This window comes from Apteryx rowi, unplaced genomic scaffold (assembly GCF_003343035.1).
Source record: "Apteryx rowi isolate R43461 unplaced genomic scaffold, aptRow1 scaffold_43, whole genome shotgun sequence".
Lineage (NCBI taxonomy): Eukaryota > Metazoa > Chordata > Aves > Apterygiformes > Apterygidae > Apteryx > Apteryx rowi.
Window position 1 is genome coordinate 3,428,760 of NW_020450683.1, and position 15,032 is coordinate 3,443,791.

The 15,032-nt window shown below is 39.7% G+C and overlaps 1 protein-coding gene across 13 annotated transcripts in view; it reads right to left on the reverse strand.

Annotated features, from left to right (window-relative positions):
• The window catches only part of EYA3 (EYA transcriptional coactivator and phosphatase 3), a 64,267-nt gene that overhangs the window by 20,272 nt on the left and 28,963 nt on the right, over positions 1 to 15,032 (reverse strand). For 6 of the 13 annotated variants that reach the window (XM_026076288.1, XM_026076277.1, XM_026076278.1 and 3 more), the window contains 4 exons: positions 12,426 to 12,492; positions 11,442 to 11,584; positions 5,447 to 5,584; positions 1,422 to 1,504 (listed from right to left, as the gene is read on the reverse strand). In XM_026076288.1, the coding sequence (XP_025932073.1) occupies positions 1,422 to 1,504; positions 5,447 to 5,584; positions 11,442 to 11,584; positions 12,426 to 12,492 (431 nt within the window). Of the gene's footprint in view, positions 1 to 1,421; positions 1,505 to 5,446; positions 5,585 to 11,441; positions 11,585 to 12,425; positions 12,493 to 12,881; positions 12,901 to 12,962; positions 13,053 to 13,291; positions 13,530 to 15,032 lie in introns of those variants that run through there. The other 7 variants (XM_026076284.1, XM_026076285.1, XM_026076286.1 and 4 more) reach the window with 7 other exon arrangements.

Sequence of the window (15,032 nt, forward strand, 5' to 3'; positions counted from 1 at the left end):
CCACCTAAAGCAACTATTTACATGGCTTCAGCAGGAAGATGCCATAGGAAAAAGAGTATTGCTTTCCCAATGGTCTCCACAGAAGGCAGGTTCTGCCTACAGGAGGCCAGGAATCACAAGGCTTTTCCTCTACATCCAGTTCCTTCAAAAATGAATTCCTAATTTGAATTATTTTCCTATATGCTGATATGAAAGTAAGAGGAAAGTATTGAGTGGATCCCAAGGCATCAGCCCACTCTTAGTCTGCTGTTGCTGTCTTCAGAAATGTACAGCTTTGTCTTGTGTTTTAGTTTCCGATACCAGATATACTGACAGGGCAGTGACAGAGAGTAGCACTGGCTCAGAGTGCAATCTAGGCCATGGATACAGGATAAACAGCCTCTACTCATGTCGTAACTTAGAAAGCAATTATTTTCCATGCTGTGATTAAAGTTTTCCATTTATGAAGACTGTTTACTCATTTAGAAGATTAATGAGATCAGTCAGGGCATCTGAATTCAAGCTGTGCTTGAAGATTTTCCTATCTGCTACTGACTGTAAAGAAAACAGCCACACTGAAGTGTCACATCATGCTCTTCTGACATACTGTGAACTCCTGATTTCTTCAAGGAGCATCCTAGATTTGTGAACATGCACCAGGTATCTCAGTCTGCACCAGCATTCAGGAAAGCTGCTTTCTTTACAGCTCTAAGTAAGCTTTATGTTCCTAAAAGAACCTTAAAAAGCAGCAGCATAAATACACAGGGATTTGCTGCATCCATTACATTTTCTGCAGCTCTGCATATCCTCTTTCTGCAAAGCTGTGACATTGAAGCACTCCTTTGTAATTCTATACATCCAGAATGGCAGTTAACCCCTGACTGGGGCAAGAACAAAGTGCTATGGATTATCCATAACAGATCATGGAGTAAGGAGGAAAAGGGCCTGTCTGCTAGCCACAGAGCTTTTTGACTTTGTTTTATTCTAACACCATCAGAAGGCATTTCCTCCACTTTTTTTTTTTTTGTATACAACCTATTTTTATTTTATTGCTGATGGAGAACAAGGGCATTCAAAAGATGTCCACCTATAATCCCCCCTGTAAATATGATTCTAATAATAGTTCTATTGTTTCTTCTCTAATGTCTCACGCAGAGATCTCAACGTTTTAAGATTCATCACGCTCAATCCACAGAAAAGGAAACAGTAGCAAAGACCTGAAGTGAGTTTGGTGTGAAGACCAAAGAGAAAAGCAGCATAGTCAAAGAGAAAGGCACAAGTAATTTTGCTGACTTTGAGTTACATACTAAGCCCTGTAAATCTAGTACCCATTGTGCTCCATTTAAAGTGGTGCAAATATTTTGTCTTCTCCTGTTAGTTTTGAATAATGTGTTAAGCAAAGGCGTATTAGATGCTGTATATAATCAAGAAGGAAGTTTTACCTGTGAGATGCTGGCTACTGCTGACGTGGAAATATTGACAACAGTTGAGGATGTAGAGACTGGACTGGCATTGGTAGTTGATGCTGTAAAATTAAGAATTACTACGTTACATATCTCAAGAAAAGTACAAGAGGTAAGACCCATCCAAGCTGTGAAATAAGTACTTACTGGGCTTATGTGCAAGTATTTCTGCACCCAGCAGCACTCTGCTAGTGACAGCCAAAAGAGAGTTGGGGTATATTTTGAAACCAGTTAACAGTTTCCACTGGGCTTACAGGGAAGGGGAGCTGGCACACAGTGATCTTTAAAAACATTATTTTAAAGTGTTTCACAAATCTATGTAGAGTTTTTAAAAAGGAAATATTTTCCCCTTCATATTTGATAAGCAGTTGGAGATTAATTAAAATGGTTTATTTTTATTAAAAGTTTTGAGAAGAAAATAATCACATTCTGATACTTATTTATAAAAGATGAAAATGAATCAGAGTAAATCAATAAAACAAATATGAGTGTGTCTAAATCAGTTCTGACAAAAAAATAAGCTTCTCTCCATTTACACTGGACTTAGCATATTTATCCTAATTGGGTCCAAAAATTTAAGGAAGTACTGAAAACATTTCAAACAAAATATAAAAAGCATACTTCTTACTGGAGAAATTAAATATCTCTCTCCAAATCCCTATGAGACTACACTTGGTTTTGGGATGAGAATTTCTGAAATAATTGTTGGGCAAATTATTAAAGAAACATATTTGTTAGTAAGAATTTTTAAAAATTTAATATTCTTTATGTTACTGTGTTCAGTTCTTCCAAAACACAGAAGTAGCAGCTAGAGCTCCTCCAGGGAATAGAAGTCATTTAGCAGATTTTGTGGTTTTACAGCAACAGGTTTGTTCCATTAAAAATTACACCACACTGGCTTTCAGGACTCTCAAGAATTAGTGAAAGCAAGTAATGAGGCGAGCACAAATGAAGTCAATGTGTACTAAACCAGGTGCTATCAAGAAGTAATTTATTTTGCTAAACCTTCCCACACACACCATTTAAAACAAGAATCACTCTTAGATGCTTAGGAAAAGACTTGCAGAAATCAGTAGTATCACCTAGTTTACCTTCACTCAGAGAAAAGCCCTTATTTGCTGCAAATAACACCCATACGGAGTTCACCCCAAGACTGAAGAACTCAAGCTGCTGAAGGCTTCAGTCTTTTTCTACCCCAGGGAAGCTGCAAAGGGAAACAGTCCCCACCAGGAACTCTTAGTCAATATATGTTGTGTTACGGCAAACAAAGATGCTACCTTGCGGACAGCTCCTGGAAAGAGAAACCGATCCAAAACATGCTTCACAAAAAAACAAAACAAAACAAAAAAGCCTTAAAAGAAGTGTACAGATACAGGCCGTTTCCAAGAGGTGGGAAATGTGAAAGGTGGCATCTCTGCAGACACAGAAATGAAGAAATTAACCCCTGGGAATTCCCTCATGAACAGAAAAAGCTTGAGGAACGTCCAAAACCAGATGGGAGGGAGCTTTGGAGAGAACATTTAGAAAAAGGAAAAAAGGTTGCACTGAACAGCGATAATGGCAATGAAGATACTATGAAGATACAATGAAGTGTCYACAGTAGCTACCCAACTACTACCAAGCAACAGCTATCAAGAGAGTAAGATACCCATCGCAGAACCACCTCAAACAACTGCTAAAGAACAGGGGGTAGTTTCTAAATAAAACACCCTTCAACTGTACCCATTACGGAAACAATTAAGGCTTCTGTTACCTGAAGAAAATGCCACTTTCTAGGTTACTTCGAAGGATAGCTATCCAGAAAAACTCCTTGCTAACACAGAAGGAATCTGCAGCAAAGCAGGAGGATATGAACTCTCTAGAAGCCAGAACAAGTCTATTTACCTCTTTCAAGATTATTATGGAGATTGAATGGACAATTCTCACCTACTGTGCTCAGACAGAGGCTGCTGTTCCACTGAGATGGATCACAGAAGTTAAGAAATCACAGAAAGGAAAGCCCCCCAAGTGCTGGGGCTCTGGTAGAAACACAGACCCTTCCCATCTGAACTTCACTATTTGTCTTAATTCCAGGCTCATTCCAACATTTCTTTTTTCATTATCCCTTATCTCTACAACATTACACATCAGATCTTTACAAACAGTTCCCACTACGCAGATTCAGCAATTCTTTCTGCATCTACGGTCAGGCTCTTTACTTGTGAACAGGCCAAAAAAACCAGAAGAATATCTGGCATGTCAGATCCTAGTGCTTCATATCACCCTTTCATATATACCACTGCACATGTCAGTTGTTCGAGTACAAAAGGCAAAATTCTAAGACACTAAGTACATCTGACCATTAGTCTGTAGACTATAACATACAGAACATGCACTGAAATACATCTCAGATGGGCCAGTAATATCATATATAATCTTGTACCACTGAATAAGCACCCTCCTATTTTGTTTTGAGGAAAAAGCTAGTGCTTTAAAGCATTAAGATCTATTTTGTCAATGCAAGTACCTGGAGAATAGCTACGTTTAAAAGAAGGTGGTATTTCCAGAGTTGTATTTCTGATGTTAAGTTATGAATACAAAAAATAAATTAAGGATAAACAATCCACCTGGCCATTGCAAGCTGAGCAAGTATCTCCTGTAATGATACACCAAATGACTTTCACATGAGTGAAAGATATGCTAAAACCCAGTTATTGCTTAAAAATTATTCCCCCTTACTTGGCACTCATTAGACCCCATCTGGATACAGCATCCAGTTTTCTGCCTCAAGAACAAGAAAAATGTTGATAAACTTGAGCAAGTCTGGCCAAAGAGCTACCAAAATGGTCAAGGAGCTGGAGCTCATGCCCTATGGAGAACTAGGAGGCTGCTTCAGCCTGGAGAAGAGCGAGCCTCGGGGGGACCCAATAGCCTTCCACTGCATATAAGGAGGTTATCAAAAAGATGGAGCCAGGCTCTTTTTGCATGTGTACAATAGGAGGAGAGAAATGGTTGTAACTTGAAACAGGACAAGTTCTGACTTGACAAAAGAGAAAGGTTTTCACCAGGAAGACAGTCAAGAACTGGAGGTTGCACAGCGAGGTGGTGAAATCTCCATCTTTGGAGGTTTTGGAGACCCACCTGGATAAAGCCTCACTGAGCAACCTGGTCTGAATTCATTGTCAACTCTTTGAGCAGCAGGTTGAACTAAAGATCTCCTGAAGTCCCTGAATTATTCTACGAAAATATTATTCAAGAAATAGATTAAGCATTCCTGAAATGCTTCTTAAAAACTACAGATAAAAAGACAGATTTTCACAATGCATCACCTGAATACAAATGACAAAAATCTAGCCTCAAAAATTTATTGATTTGCATGTATTTGCCATAGGCAACAATATATCATTATACAGCTAACTAGTATATTTACTCCTAAAAAATTGCTTTGGAATGTGGTGAAATTCAGCACATGGCCTCTTAGATGTGGCACTTCTGGTGGTGAGAATATTTGTAAGCTAGTTCTATATTTAGAAATCCATTTTGTAGCAGATCTACCAAGCTGGCAGCCTCACATAACAAGACAAGCAATATATCCTGGTCTGTGCTTGTGCGCATGTGTGTGCACGCACGCGTATTATAAAAGACCCATCTACCTACAGAGGCAAGCAAAAAAACCAATCTCATTGTATTTCCTGACATCATGCTAAAGACCACCAACAAAGAGCTTGAGCTGCAAGAGCATTCCCAGTAAAGGCATGCAAGAATACAACATTTAGTCTCCTCTCCCCATCCCCTTTGCTTCACCCTGTTAAGTCCATCAGCATGGCACCAACAAGCCAGCCTGCTGCAGACAGAGGTATGTAGCAAATACAAAACCAAACAATTAAAACACGCACACATAGAAAAGAGACAAAGCATAACGAAGCATGCACAAACTAGAGAAAAAACGTGCAAGCCTCTCTATTTGTGGAATCTGGACTCAATTAGGTGGAGAGAGATGCAGATAAAAAACCATGCCAAGTTACCTTCAATGGGATAAGAATAATGTGCTGGGCTGGGTTGGCTTGTGGTTAACCCTGTAGTGCAGGTAAGCACACTGTGCTGACTTGTAGATGGAGTCTGAATTAAACCACTTTCAGGTTTCATACCTGGCCACAGTGCACCTGAATCAGATAAATTGGACCAGTTATAAACAAATATGCTGGGACCAAACAGCATGCTGCTTCCTCAGATTAAGATTTTTGCTTGTCACAAAAACAAACAGCAAATCACACACGGAAAACATTGTTTAATTTTTGCAATATTCAGTACTGATTGTCAGGCTGCGCATAGATTAGAGCTGCTGACAAAATTAGCTGAAAAAGAAAAAATTAAAAACACCAACAAGACCAAATTTCCAAGGCTTTCAGTTAAAAATCCCTTACTGTAACAGTAAGATTCACTGCCACATTGGTATAAAGGAACTGCTAATCCCTCTGATGCTTGGGCTGAATTGCACAGTATTGCAAATAACCTCAGCTATTACATAGTGAGGCTGGAGCTGGCATCTATTAAAGTCAAGGTCAGCCCTTGAATTCACTGGGCTTGGGTTGAATACTTAGAAACAAGTTAAAAGTCAGTCATTTCCGCAGACTGACGACAGGGAAAACGGAGCTAAAAAGGAAAAAAAAAAAAAAAAAATCTAAGCAAAGTTTCCTCCAGATTTCCTGTCATTCAAACCATTTCAGAACGCATTTCTAACAACACTAGGCAAAAGCACTCATACAGCAATGGGACTTCAACCCATATATACAAGGCACGTACAAGCAGTGTCATTTCAGCTCATACATTGTTTTAATGTCTAGTCTGCTGCACTTACGTTGGTAAAAATAGCATCTGACTAAAGTAACTAATCTAAAGCGTTGTTCTTCAGATCTCTTCAGGCCTCTGTTTAACTGCATTTGAACTCACTCCAGTTTTCTAACTTTTGCAATTAGAAGTCCTGGGGACCCAGCTAGGGGCTGAAAGTTGATTGTCACTGACTTGAGATGCTTCAATTTTCTCTGTATTCCCTCCTCCTGGACCAAGATCTTTTTATAGGAAGTAGGCAAAACTTCCCTTGGAATAAGATGCTACCCTAAAGAGGTGGTAGAGGAGGAAAACTACGTTTACTCTTTCAATACCAGACTGATTGTGTAGAAAAAGCCTCTTATGACCACCTCTTTATAGGATTTTTGACTCAAAATTATCAACTCAGAGCTTGAAATACAACTAGTAGTTAAAGCTGCTGCATTCCCTACAGCAAAAAGCCTAACCATTGAGACCAGTCCAGGTTTAATCATCAGTCAATGTTAAAGGCACTTCTCCCTGGCCTGCTGTCAGAAAGCATGCATGAGTCGAAAGGATCTACTTAAGCAGGAGCGTGCAAAGTGGAGGGATGAAGAACACTGTGAGCTAGATACTTAGTTAAGGGCCAGCAAAATAGCCAGAGCACTCTCCATCTTAAACCCATCCAATTCAGGAAGGAAAAAAGTAGTACCAAGGCTAAAAAAGCCAACTGCAGCCTTTCACTCACTATAGGAGGAACAGCCAAGGAGTCTCTCTTACCTAGACACCAAGAAAGATGCTACAACCACACAAGAGCAGCAATTCCAGGAGTTCCCTCCATGCTGCAGCTTTGTCAGAATTAAGTTCTGCAATGGCTATTTGAGACTGGGCATGTAAATGAATCAAAATGTCACCTGTTAGTCAAACTAAGTCATCTCTCTGTATAACCACCCCAGGGTTTTGAATCTTCAGCTTTAAAGTTAGGTGTTTGTTACTGTTTCAGATCTCTAAGACCATCCTAATTAGTAAACAAGCAGGAAAGACAGTAGATACACTGCAGAAACTCCAGAATAAAACATATGGGAAACATGTCCTCTAAGGAGAGCTGAAGGAATTGTATTTATTTAATCTAGAAAGGGAAGTGCCATAATCTTCAAATATGTAAATACTTTTTTAGCGAGAACAGTGACCAACATTTCCTTAAGATGTGAAGAAGATGGGCAAGTAGCAGCAACAGCAACAAAATTAGACAACCACAGAATACATGCAAGTGCCTAATTATTGTGACGGTGAAACACAAACCACCACTGAATGCTATAGAGTAATTATCATAGAATTTTTTATCACCAGGTCAGACAAACATATCAGGGTGTTAGTAGGGCTGGCTGGATGTGTGCAGGAGCTGACTTAGGTCATATGTCAAGGCATCTTTCAGCTCTAGCTTTTCATAGCTGTCTCTTGGTCCTCTCTTGATATGTGTGTTCTACTTTCTATAGAGCAAGTCACACTCTTGGCATGGTGGCACATCCTTCCCTATGGTTCTGCAAGACAATATTTATAAACTAGCAGCATCTCAAAGATGACACAAAGAAAGAAGGGTGAACCAATACAAAAGCCCTCCCCATTCGAAGGCAGCACCACTGCAGGGAGGCACAAGAATGTCAAAGGACACACGTACACACATGGAAAGGCCCCGCACAGGATAGACTAGTTTTTTTCTTGAGTTAATGTAAACCATCCCATCCACAGTGTCTCTAATGCCATCTTACAACTACATTTATAATTTTGTATATCATTACTCTTATTTTAATGTTACTTTAGTAAATCTCTCCAGACCACAAGTACATCCCGTGCATAACAATGTATTAAACAACAAAATGTATTACAGCACAAGGACAAGTGACAAACAGGCAAGAATATAGGACACCTCTTTTCTGAAAGCAGTCCCCTGAACTGGGTAGTCTTGAGAGTATGGCTGTGTTTGTCAGCTTGCTTGAATTTCATACATAAAATACATTCACTTTATTCCAGTTAGACAGTCTGTATTTCCTTCTCTGATGTAGAAACAAATACACAGTGGAAAGTCATCCAAATATCTAGAACAGGCCTTTTGAGATTCTGCTAAAGAAATCTGGCCAAGCTGGCCAAGTTCACACCCACTCAGTAGAGATCTTGTGACCAGAAACATAATTTGTAGAATATTTCATCTGCACCATACATGTTCAGTCTTCAACCTTCCACCTGTCAATCAGATAAAGCAAGACCCATCTTCTCCATCAGATTAAACAGGTATTACTCCAGTATGATTTCCATTACTAAAAATGTAACTTGTAGCATTTTCCAAACACTTCACTTGAGACTAAAAATACAGGTATTTAATAGTAGATCGTGACATCTATATCAAGATGTTTCAGTAGCAGATCATACTTCAGATGCTCAACAGACAAAAGTTCCTAATGAACTCAACAGACAATGCTGATCTCTTCTGCCTAGGTCTTCAGAAGGTACTCTGAATGTAACAATAGAAATTAATAGTTAGCTAAATAGCCTCAAATTCCAGAACCTTTGGAAAAAAGAAGTGAACCAAAAACCCAATAGTCTCTAAATATTTAGAGCCTAAGTCTAAAGGACCTTCTTAAACACCTTGGCCTAACACTTTAATATAGCATTCCACATATTTACACAACCTTTTAAAAAACACCACAGCAAAATACCTAAGGACATACAAGGAAGCCTCAGAGCACTGTCCACAACAAACTATCCATAAACACCAAATAAATGAAGTAAATGAAACTCTGAGCCGCTTTTCAGAATATAGCAAGAAACAGTGCAACAAGGCAATGAAAGCAAAGTGTAGACATCCAGGGAAAGAAAAGTATGTTCTAATGACCATAACACGGGGCTGGACATGGTTTGTAGGTAAGAGTAATGTCTTCTATTAGACCAGCTGGCATAGTTAGAAAATCAAACACCTTTCTGGACACCCATCCTTCACCAAGGGTCTGAGGCAGCATCATGACAACATCCAACACTAAAATGGCACCAAAAAAGACAAGGAGCAGTGTGTTCAGAAAGGCAGTGGACAAACTGCATTTGGCAACCAAAGACTTAGATATGGACACAGCATTAAACTTCTCTGCACTGATTCAGCTTTCCAGAGAACACCTCTCTCTGAAGAATAAAGGGGGAGTTCAGAAAGCAAAGCTGATGGAGACCTTTGGTTCTCCAAGGTACCTAAACACAGAATCAACTAGGTTCTTGCCCAGTAGAAATCCTGAGGTCACCATCATGGCACAGGGATTTTTTTTGTTTGCTTGTTTCTTAATCTCTGAAATGATAGTTATTTTTGATCATTACTGGCTGGGACTGAGCTAAAAATGCAGAAGTAGCAAATACCCTTAGCCATCCAAACTCCCTTATTTTCCTGAAGAGCCTTGAGTTGCTAATAAAACACCCCAGTGCTTAGACCCTGCAAAGCTTTATACTTTGCAGTATACTTTCCACTTTATAGTATTCAAGCTATTAGTGTTAGAACAGTGTTTCTCAGCATTAACATAGGGCAAATGTGATTTGGGAGATACCATCTGATTAACATCCTGAGACCCAGCTACTGCAAAACCATCATTTTGTTCCTAAGGAACACTCCACCACAAGAAAATTCATTTCCACTAATCCCAGGGGCAGGTGTGTGTGTATATGTATATATTTATATAAAAGATATGGAAGTATATTTTATATGTTGACCCTTCTCATAAAGAATAACAATTTTTGCCAAATTACTTCAAACAGAATTAGGAATGTAACTCATGTCTAACAAAACTGAGCCAAGTTGCATCAGCTTTTCTACACTGTTTTTCAGAGATACCATGACAAGTCAATGTTTTGTAATGCACATAAAAGTAGTTATTCTGTCAGTGGTTAACAAGAGCCATAAATGTTGTTGTTTTTATTCAAAGACATCTAGTTCTTTAGCTAGGGAAAGAGTCGCGCTTCTACATCCTGAGGTCCTAAGATTTTACCAGTACAAATAATCTGCAAGAGGCTCTTAATTTAGCTGTTCAGTGTTACTACAAACTCCAGAGACAAACATTTCATGGCTATCTCACAGCTGTGTTGCCCTCTAACAACACATGATGTGTTCCACTGTTATCTGCACGGAAGGACAATACGCTCTCCCCCCTCAATAGAGCTAGATGCCGTGGGGGGAAACAGCCTCCATCACCACACATTTTTGACAGGTGGCAACGTTTTTATATATATTCACATACGAAAGCAAGCAGGGCAAGTTCAGAAACAAAAAGAGAAATTAAAACGACAAACTTTGATAATCAGTCATATAATTTCATACATTAAAGGACAGTGAAGTTTCAAGTGCTGGAAAAAAAATCATGATTCAATACAGGAAGTACAAGGAAAGACCAAACAGCTCCCTTCACTAGCTAAGGTGTTTCTATCTGCGCTACTCATCCTCAACTCCCTTTACTCCACGGAGAAAGATGGCCACTGTCTTCTACTAAAACAGACCAATATCCCTAGAGGTGCGTCTTTTTCTTCATCCGCTATAAAGGAAGCGCAGGGTGAATAGTTCAAACCTTGACATTTAACTTTAGATGCTAAATTAAGACAACATTCCAATCATTTGCAAAAACTAGAATGGCTAACAGAAGACTCACGTATTAGAGCAACTTAAGCAAACTTTTTATTGAGTTAACCTTGGAAACATTTTAGTATTGAGATCTACATTCGGTAAAACATGAGATGATAAAGTCTTATTCCTGACCAGCAAAAAGGAAAGGAAAAATATCTTCAGCAGAGATGCTGGAGTATGGGGCTTTGCATGATTTACCTTACAGGGAAACAGCACAAAGACAGCTACACAACAACTGAAGAAAATTATGATCCCAAGCTAAGAAACATCTGGCAAGCTTCACAGAGAGACACTTGAATCACTGGCCAGCAGAGCAGCTTTGTAAAAAATAACATTTTATAATATGAAGCTCCATTTAGAAATGACACGCTCTAAACCAGAGCTACTGCCACTCAAACACACCATTCCCTCATTTCAAACCGATCTATAATTTAAGTCAGGCACATACTGTCCTGTAAGCTCTTTTTTCCAACACATCTGAAAAGCTTGCTTAACATCTGCTTTTTAATGATACCTGAGACAATAATTGCAGGCACTAAGAATTCTTTGAAGAAATTCCTTCTTACCGAAAGGAGGTAGTCCGTAGGTTTGGGTGGTTTGAGGGTAGATGGCATAGGGCTGAGACTGCTGCAGTGCTTGGTACTGAGTCTGACTGGGATAAGGGCTCATTGTTTCCGACACAGGTACAGAAAGGATATGTGCATATGGCCTTATAAAAAAAGGAACAAAGGAAAAAAAGAACTATTCACATTATGCAGTTTTCAACCTCCAAGCCAGAAGATACACAAAAAGTTTGCTTGAGAAAAATGGAACGATTTGAACTGACGTGCTCTTAGGGTAATACCCGCTTGTGTTTCCCAATCTGTCAGGCTCTTGATGTTTAGATATGCAGACTGTTTCTCCCAATGAAACCAGGAGAAGACAGCAGGTGTTTAGGACTCTCCTCCGTGAGGACAGAATACTACTACTTATTTCAGGACTGTGAAGGCAGGGAAAAAGAGGGAGTAAGAACTCCCCATTGCAACAGGCACGAGCAGTTAGTTTGACTAATGCCTCATAACATCATGCCTCATGTCACCAAATCCTCAAGCTAATACAATTATGTAGTTCAAATGTCAAAACCGCTGGAACAAATGGAGAGACTACACAGAAGCAAACATGGGGGATTAAGGCCTACTATACTGTGCAATGGGAAGAACTATTAATATCTCCAAACATGGTGAAGACCAGAGGATCCTATATTCCCCTTATATGAATTTATGTTCAGTTTGTTTATTCTCCAAATATTATGGGCAATAGTCTACAAAACGCTGTTGTGTTGTTAATCATACTCAGAGGTTCACGACTCCTTGTGATCATAATGTAACTCCCACTGAAGCCAAAGGGTCGCTTCTATTAGCTTTAATGTGTCGCATTGTCCGCATCACTGAGTTACTGTTGCCTAGCAGATATTAAAGTGTGATTTACAGCATTACAGAAATACATAAACATGCAAAAAGACTACTTCAGAGAGGTGAGTTACAGAATTCAGTAACAATTGTTCAACTTACTTTGCAGAATACATTTGTGAGGTATAATCATTTGATGACCTTGGAATATAATCAGTGCATGTCATAACTGAAAAAAAGTAGTTTGTATAAGTATACACGAGAAGATTTCAAAAACCAACAAATAATGACGATTGAATATCAGCATACGCAGTTCATTTTAAGCAAGACACAGTATTTACAAAGGTTTTTTTTAAGTGCCTTGGATATCTGATTTAAAGCAAATTCTCAGAACATGCACTGTTAAAATGGCACAAAAATGCTTTTCTTCCTAATTTGGCAGGTAAATGCTTCAGCCAACACTATTTCTCACTTTGTAACAGTGAGCTTTCTCTTTAGCAGCTGGTACCATCAACTTCTGCAACTATCCTTATACAGCCCTGATTTTAGCCCTGCCCAAGACTTTGAATATGCTAAAAGTCTTCATGTGCACCCAAACTTAACACTTCATTTCTGTACCATGGAACAGAGTCCAGATCAGAATGGGTGTTTTGCTAGGGTGTCTCCTTCCCTTTCCCCAGGCCTGGACACAGAACAGACCTGGCTCAGCATAGGCGATCGCTCTTTCTGATTACACCAGAGCCCTCAGACTCATTTTCTCATGCAAACAGATAACCAGCTTGACTCCTGCTAAAGGAAAAGTAACAGTCGAGAACATGCCTTTTCTACGTACTCTGTACCCAGAGCATGGCTCCGGCAATCTCCCTTCCCTTTAAGGACCCCAACGGGAAAGGAGCTTGTTCATTGTACTGGGGCGAGGGGAGGTGGTCAGGTCCAAGCCTCATACACTTAGCCACCCTGCCTTCCAGGAAGAACCCGTTACATCTTACCTTGAGTCACACTGGCTCTAAACAACACTCCAGTCTTACCTAACCTATCATCTGCAAAGGCCCCCTTCTCTGTTGTTCTCCTGCTCCCAGCTCAGCAGACTTAATCCTACACATCAAGTGATGAAAGGCTGAACTGCAGCGAGCAATGTTCAGAGTTTGAACACGGATGATCTCTGAAGAAATTTGACAGTTGCATGTAATAGGATGCTTCCATTTTTCTGTTTAAATAAATCCATGGCAACTGCACTCTAAAACCATTATGAAAGAGTCACTAAAGCTGCAAAACCAAGAAAGAAATGTTCAGGCTCACCTCACTTAACATTGTCTGTGTTTTTTCTATACCCCACATGAGACAGTTCTTAATTACAGCATTCTGGGTTGCCAGTGGAGGGGTGGGTTTGAACTATCATATAAAGAGCTGATATGTCTTAACCCAGGAAGGTTTTTTTTTTTTTTTTTTTTAATGGATTCAGAAGAGCTGACCTGATAAATATTCAGCTGTCTATCAAAACTAGGAAAGTAAGGATGTGCGGGACCCCAGCACAGCAACTGGCAACATAGAACCCCTTTGGCACACGTCATCCCCACAGCGTGGTGTGGTGCAGTGATCTCTGAGCTAGATGGCATTTGTGACTGAAAGTCTGCCTAGTGCATGGATTTATCAGTTGAGATCTACAGGTCCTACAACCAAACTCTTGGCAAACATGGCTGTGCTGCTTAAGGACTCATCCTTCTGAAGCCAGCTTGGCTGTCTCTGCACACTGGTAGTACTCCCAGCACACAGATTCAGACCCTGCCTGGCAGTGGATCCAGGCTAACAGTGTAGCTTTTCTCCTTGCATTGCTCCGGGGGCCTGGCTCCCCAGTTATACATCCTACATTTGACCGCATTTTCCTGTCTCCCTTCTGGAGTGAGTCAACTAATCACCTGCAAGAAGCAGCCTGGACGTGGATGGCAGCATAGTTTGCCTTGGAATCTGCTCCAGATACCAGCAACATGTGCTCCACCAAGCCTGGCTTTCGCTATTTGGAACAGTCCTGTTATTGCTAACTTCTTTGTAATGTAATCTGAAATACAAACCATCAGCCACACACTCTGAACCTCCTGAAAGATCAATGAACCACCCCCCTCTGGTGCTTAGTGTTAACTCGCGGCGTGAAGCACAAGGATATAACAGGAAGTGCAAACTGGGAACACTCGGACCTAAAGGCTTACACTGAGCATCTGTTATTCTGACATTTCTCCTGAGGACTTCACAAACATAAGTTTTCTATTACTATAATATTAATTGTATATTTAATGTATATGTTTATTAAAGAAAGTTTATATGTGGAAGTGTATATGTTTATTGAAGAATAACATTGCTATGTTAAGTTCCTGCAGCTTTTTTTCTTAATCTTCACTTTAACTAATTATATCCTCTTTCCTATTATTCTTCCTTTTAAATACAGTTTCCCCTCCTTTTACTTCATAACAAATTTCTGCAGACATTTGATATAGTTCAGAATCTGACATTAAGCATATGGTATACTATTACAAAAGACCCAACCAGTTGTGTAGAGATAATGATTTATGAAAACAGAATTCTCCTATGATATGCATTATTACTGATCAACTCAACCCCTTCCCTGAAGAAAAATAAAATACAAGGCAGATAAGACACAGCAGCGCAGAGCAGCAAGTTGGAGGCCAGTCATACAAACAAGGTAGATGATAGAAAAAGATATTTGCCTACCATCGGCCTACCACATCCAGACATTAATGCATCACAGCAAATCTT